This window comes from Amphimedon queenslandica, unplaced genomic scaffold, assembly GCF_000090795.2.
Source record: "Amphimedon queenslandica unplaced genomic scaffold, v1.1 AMPQUscaffold_13434, whole genome shotgun sequence".
Taxonomy (NCBI): domain Eukaryota; kingdom Metazoa; phylum Porifera; class Demospongiae; order Haplosclerida; family Niphatidae; genus Amphimedon; species Amphimedon queenslandica.
Genome location: NW_003546330.1, coordinates 53,537 through 59,547, shown reverse-complemented (window position 1 = coordinate 59,547; position 6,011 = coordinate 53,537). Strand labels below are relative to the sequence as shown.

Below are 6,011 nucleotides of genomic sequence, written 5' to 3'. Positions count from 1 at the left end.
GGGCATATCTGATGAGCGATCACACACAGCATGCTAAGAACATACTACTTGTAATGGGCGAATTCTTTCAAATTCAAGTTTGTGGATGCATTATTTTAAAAGGTCCTTATCACATTTCATTTTTAGGATGACTATCTGGATTGTTATGGAGATCCAAAGGTCACAGGAAAGGTTGGGACGGACATTGAAGAGTCAAAGTGCAGCTGGTTGATAGTCCAAGCACTTAAGAGAGCAAACGCTGACCAGAGAAAGACTCTTGAAGTTAGCGAAAATGATAAAATAAAAGAGATCAATTTTCAAAATTATAATAACAATAGGAATGCTATGGTAAAAATGATCCCAGCTGTGTCAAGATTGTGAAAGAAGTTTATACTGACTTGAAGTTGGAAGAAGTTTATAGAGAGTATGAGGAAGAGAGTTACAAGAAGCTTATGGACACCATTAAAGAAGAACTGGTCGGAACAAAACTGCCTAGTGGAATGTTTCATGAGTTTGCTGAAAGAATTTACAAGAGAAAGAAATAGATTTTTAGCTTGACTGTTATTTACAGTTACAGTAGAGTTTTTTTATTTATTATTGTTATTGCTTTAGATCTCATTAATTGTTTGTCATAGCAACGCCTAAAACGAAAAATTAATACAACCAAAAATGTCCGACCCGGATCTCACCAGTTTGACTTGGCTTTCCTCCATAGATACTGGAGGCGTCTCAAGCAGTGACCTGATGATCAATAGCTCAAGCAATGAAGATGTAGAATACCATACTGGTACTAGCAGACCATGTTCTAGCGGACTCGCACCAAGGAGCAGAGCTCGAGGTGCTAATTACAGGTCTCTTGGAGAACATCCCAGGCCACCTTGCTCTTACTCTTGTCTTATAGCAATGGCTCTCAGTGCTTCACAGACTGGCTGCTTGCCAGTCAATGAGATCTATCATTATATAGAGTGAGTTACTAATTCAAAAATTGAATTAAAAATGTAAATTTTTTTCAGACAGAAGTATCCATTCTTCAAGACAGCACCAGAGGGATGGAAGGTAGATTACAATAAAAGTGCAAAAATTAATTTAACTAAAATTTTTTCAGAATTCAATACGCCACAATTTATCAATGAATCAAAATTTTGTTAAAGTTCTGAGATCTGATGGCTATCAACCAAGAAAGGGCTACCATTGGGCCATTAATCCAAAACGACGTCACGCACTTCAACTAGAGATTGAGAGAACACTTAGAATTATACAGCAGGACATTACTGACCACAAAAACTCCAGTAAGTGTATGCTGGCCCTATTTATCATTAGCTGTTGCGATTTTATAGATGGTGATAACGACGTGGAGCAATACAAATCTGGAACTGAACAGGTTTTAGGGATTAAAGAGAATCACGATTATCATCGTCATCATGCAATAATGCAGGAGGCTCTCCTTAAGAAGCAACAACTGGTCAATTCTATGTATAGACGGCCTGAAATGATGACAAATAATGATATGTAAGAATCAGACCTGTAAAATGTTTATTGTGAGCAACCTTTTATAGGGTTGATGGCGTGTTTCTCTTAACTCATTTTGGGCCCTTTTATGCTTCAGGGAGAGGAGCCATGCACAGCAAGAAGGAGCCTCAATATTCCAGCAATGATTATCATCATGACAATGGTAATCCTAACATCGAGCAAGTCATTATAACTGACGAGGATACTGATGGAGCTGAGCAAGAAGACTCTCTTAAGCCATTTGAGTGGGTTGAAAAAGAATGTGTGATAGAAAATGAGGAAGAAGTATCCACGTCAAGTAGCTCTGCAGCAGAAATGGAAGCAAAAACACTACCTCCAGTAAATGGAGCAGCTAATGCAGATGTTGTGGATTCTAGTTTTGATTGCCCAACCCTCTCGCTTGAATCAATGCTCAAAAATATGGAGAACGAAGAGCCAATCTGTTCACTCACTCCATCTTTAAGCAGTGCCAGTTCAAATATCACACATGAAGAGACCTCATCACCTTCATCTGCCTTCTCATCTAACGGCTCTCTTCCTTTTGCTCATTTTGAGGCAACTGTAGTTTAGGGCAGGTAATGAATAGGACACTTGAAAAAGACTGCAACTGAACTATAATAGAGCAAGTGATTCCATTTAATTTTAAATCAAGTTATTATAATAATTCTTTATCAATAATTCGCGGGTAAAATGGTGCCAAGGATTAGACAGCTGACTAGCTATAGTAACGCATTCTTGATGGCCTACCTGTCTAATTCGTGAAAGAAAAGACGTGTTGCCATCATGACTGACGAGTTGACGAATCTAAACTGGCTCTGCTCCATAAGCACTCCGAAATCATGCGGCGGATCAGTTTTATCCCCCATGAGATCGAGACGTCCTTCCGAAGATACAACAGGAGAAAAAAGAATGAAAATCTTGATGCCCTCGGGACCATTGCAAATAAAGTCCTTTCCTCATAGGAGACCCCATCTTGGTTGCTATGCTGAAGAAGGAAAGCAGTTAGGAAACATTACCAGCTATTTCTCCAGACCTCCTTGCTCTTACTCATGTCTCATAGCTATGGCTCTTAAAGCCAGCTCGAGTGGCTGTCTACCAGTACATGAAATCTATCGCTTTGTTGAGTAAGTGCTGAACACATGCACAATTAATAAAAATTTCATTTTTTTAATAGACAAGAGTATCCATTTTACAAGTCAGCACCAGAAGGATGGAAAGTCAGTAATAATTAAAATGATTTTTGTTTCATTTCATCCTATCAATTGCAGAACTCTATTCGTCACAACTTATCCATGAATCAAAACTTCATAAAGGTTCAACGTCCTGATGGGTTCCAAACAAAGAAAGGTTACTACTGGGCAGCTAATCCCAGCAGACAACACATCCTTGACCTTGAGATTGAGCGAGCTCTGAAGACAATGGGCAGAGAACTTGTAGAGAACATTGACATTAGACCAAGTATGTACTGGTATAATAATAATAATGTATTATATATGGTGTTTTTTATTTAAAGGGACTCCGATTTGTTCTGTACAAGTTCCACATGAGAAAACCATTATTAAAGAGGAGATGACTCACTTCTCTCAGCTACCTGACATTGCTACTGCTGGAAATGACACAGTGACTCAAAGCTCCCTGGAGCAATTGAACACTGTTGCTGGCATCAAGACATCAATGCTGAGACACTTTCCTGTCATCATAAAAAGAGTAGGATATTGAAAATATTCAGATCTATGTACTCAATCATTCATCCATTCATAGTTTGAGGATGATAGCAAAGTCAATGGAGAAACTGTATATGAACTGATTGGTAGTTCACTTGGTCTCAGCCTCATTGATACAAATCATAGCATAAAGTCCTTCAACAAACAATTGTAAATAATTATTATAATGTAACAGTCACACTATTTATTTAATACCCCATTAGGATACCTTCTAGCATAAAGAAGCAAGAGAGAGAAGATGATGACTGTCAAGAAGGGCCAGCAGCTAAAGTATTGATCCTTTCACATTCTGGAGTGGACAATGAAGAAGAAGAAGAAGATGACATACCTTCTTACTTAAAGCCACACTACGCCTCATTTGAATGCTCTTCTGCAACTGATGTTGGATACAATGAGGAAACTGCAGCTTTTAGTGGAGATTTTGGTAGCAGCGATTCTGAAGATGAAGACCAAATTATTGAAGAATATGTCAGCGATGAAGATGAAGAGCTGAATGAAGTATTGAAGGTTTGCGGTGAAGAAAATTGTCTAAAGGAAGAAGAAGTAGCAGAGGAAGAAGTAGTTGTAGCAGCTAAAGACGATGCAAATGAAAGTGACAAGAATGATGAGGACATCAAAGCAATTTATGTTGATTTGTGCAAAGATGCTGCACCTGAAGGCTTGCCAAATATTTCTACCAAAGAAAAGGCTTTGAGCTACTTGTACGAAGAGAATGAAGCTGAGAGAGAGCAGTCACCATCTCCTGAACTGCTTCAACTGGAACTTGATGGAGAAGAATGGTCACTACCACCTGAAGCATTGGAGGAAGAGAACAGTCTGCTGACAAAGGAAGATACTGACAAATTTGGAGTGCAGCTTACCCCAGAATAATAATTATTATGTAGATATCTAGATCTATAAATCTTTATTTTTGTAACAGTAATTTTTAATTTTAGCAAAGTTCAAAAATTTACACTTTTTATTAGCCACTCCTACACTGCAGCAATGGCTGCTAGCTTGTTACATTCGGCAACAAGAAGAAGCCTCATATTCTCTTCTTTATTGCGCCATTCCTCCACCAAACCTCCTCCTGCTGACCCATCTCTTTGTGGGCGCATATCTCAAGACAAAATAGTGACGTGTCCTTTTCCAGACATTCCAATTCCTGAAACAAACGTTTTTTCACACGTCTTTCGAAATTTTGACAAGTTTACTGGTAGCTCCCCCGCCCTTGTTGACGGATTGAGTGGAGCTGAAGTCTCTTACAATGAAATGTTGGACGTGACCTCACGTACATCATCAGGTCTGAGACGATTAGGTTTACAGAAAGGAGACGTGGTTACGCTTTGTTCCCCTAACTCCATTGATTACGGGATCACTTTCTTTGCCACCATGGCCGCTGGAGGTGTTGTCTCTACTTGTAACCCCACCTACACGGCTAGTGAACTGTCGTATCAGATCAATAATTCCGGCAGCAACTTTGTAGCAACGACTCCCTCTCTCCTTCCAACTGTACTAGAAGCCATTGGTAACTTGAACGTAAAGAAAGTACTTGTAATCAATGAAGATGATAACAGCAATAGAGAGACTGATAACATTATGTCACTCAAAGTCCTTAAAGAAGATTCAGGCTCGTTGTTTAAAGAAGAGAAGGTGAATGCAAAGGAAGATCTTGCAGTACTACCATACTCCAGTGGTACTACTGGTCTACCTAAAGGTGTCATGTTGACTCACTATAACATTGTAGCTAATTTAGCTCAAATCACTCACCCAGAGATTATGTATCTGCATGAAGGAGAACCGAATCTTGGTTTACTTCCTTTCTTTCATATTTACGGGATGGTCGTTATATTGTTTCACTCGCTTTTTTCAGGTGGAAAATGTGTCGTTCTCCCAAAATTTGAGCCGGAATCTTTTCTGTCTACAATACAAAAGTATAGAATTTCAACTGCAAATCTGGTCCCTCCTATAATTCTCTTCCTATCCAAGCACCCGCTGGTAGAGAAGTATGACCTGACAAGTATCAGGAGTGTCTTCAGTGGGGCTGCCCCATTGGGCCCTGACGTGTTGAAAGAAGCTAAAGAGCGAACTGGTATCAAGATAATAAGACAAGGCTATGGTCTAACCGAGACAAGTCCTGTGACTCACTCTACACTGATCAGTGTCGGTATGGACTATCCTGCCTCTATTGGGGTCCCGATTCAGAACCAGTCCGTTAAAATTACTGACCTGAGCACTGGTCAAAGCCTAGGGCCACAGGAAGAGGGGGAGGTGTGTATAGCTGGTCCAAATGTCATGAAAGGGTACCTCAATCTACCGGACGCTACCAGTAAGTGTATAACGGACGATGGCTGGTTTCACACCGGGGACATTGGTTACTATGACAACAATGGGTTCTTCTACATAACGGACAGGTTAAAAGAGTTGATTAAAGTGAAAGGATTACAAGTGGCCCCTGCAGAGCTGGAGGGAGTTCTTCAGCATCACCCTAAGATTGCTGATGCAGCTGTCATTGGGGTACCACACGAGAGACTGGGGGAAGCACCTAGAGCCTTTGTTGTACGTCGTGATGAGAGTTTAAGCGAGGAAGACGTAATGAGTTTTGTTAAGGAGAGGCTCTCGGAGCATAAATGGCTAACGGGAGGAGTTCAGTTTATACAAGAAGTACCTAAATCAGCTTCCGGGAAAATTTTACGTAGAAACCTCAAGAAATAAGACCTGTGACATTTTGATTAATTGTTTGTATTTTTAGGAATATTTAAATAATTTATTTTTCCATTTTTCTCCTCATTAACTTTGACCACACCTCTTATTAATGAG

The 6,011-nt window shown here is 39.8% G+C and overlaps 4 protein-coding genes across 4 annotated transcripts in view; all 4 read left to right on the top strand.

The window, feature by feature from the left end:
* The window catches only part of LOC100635733 (farnesyl pyrophosphate synthase-like), a 2,188-nt gene extending 1,561 nt beyond the window's left edge, over nucleotides 1-627 (top strand). Inside the window, exons 9-11 of the mRNA XM_019995747.1 lie at nucleotides 42-77; nucleotides 127-261; nucleotides 318-627. Coding sequence (XP_019851306.1) covers nucleotides 42-77; nucleotides 127-261; nucleotides 318-524 — 378 coding nt within the window. The 3' untranslated portion in view covers nucleotides 525-627. The remainder of the gene's footprint in view (nucleotides 1-41; nucleotides 78-126; nucleotides 262-317) is intronic.
* A 1-nt stretch (nucleotide 628) lies between these two features.
* Nucleotides 629-2,166, top strand: LOC100635607 (forkhead box protein F1-like). The gene is made up of 5 exons (XM_003386129.2): nucleotides 629-944; nucleotides 993-1,035; nucleotides 1,085-1,268; nucleotides 1,317-1,488; nucleotides 1,536-2,166. The coding sequence occupies exons 1-5, from the start codon at nucleotides 649-651 to the stop codon at nucleotides 2,056-2,058; spliced, it is 1,218 nt and encodes a 405-aa protein (XP_003386177.1). The 5' UTR covers nucleotides 629-648; the 3' UTR covers nucleotides 2,059-2,166.
* Nucleotides 2,167-2,176: 10 nt separating this feature from the next.
* Nucleotides 2,177-4,141, top strand: LOC100635481 (forkhead box protein N2-like). Its single transcript, XM_003386128.2, has 6 exons — nucleotides 2,177-2,612; nucleotides 2,663-2,705; nucleotides 2,757-2,946; nucleotides 3,002-3,195; nucleotides 3,250-3,362; nucleotides 3,416-4,141. Exons 1-6 carry the CDS (start codon nucleotides 2,272-2,274, stop codon nucleotides 4,080-4,082), a joined length of 1,548 nt encoding a protein of 515 aa, XP_003386176.1. The 5' UTR covers nucleotides 2,177-2,271; the 3' UTR covers nucleotides 4,083-4,141.
* Nucleotides 4,142-4,181: 40 nt separating this feature from the next.
* On the top strand, nucleotides 4,182-6,001 carry LOC100635352 (probable 4-coumarate--CoA ligase 1). The gene has a single exon (XM_003386127.3). The coding sequence runs from the start codon at nucleotides 4,197-4,199 to the stop codon at nucleotides 5,904-5,906; it is 1,710 nt and encodes a 569-aa protein (XP_003386175.1). The 5' UTR covers nucleotides 4,182-4,196; the 3' UTR covers nucleotides 5,907-6,001.
* Nucleotides 6,002-6,011: the final 10 nt, after the last annotated feature.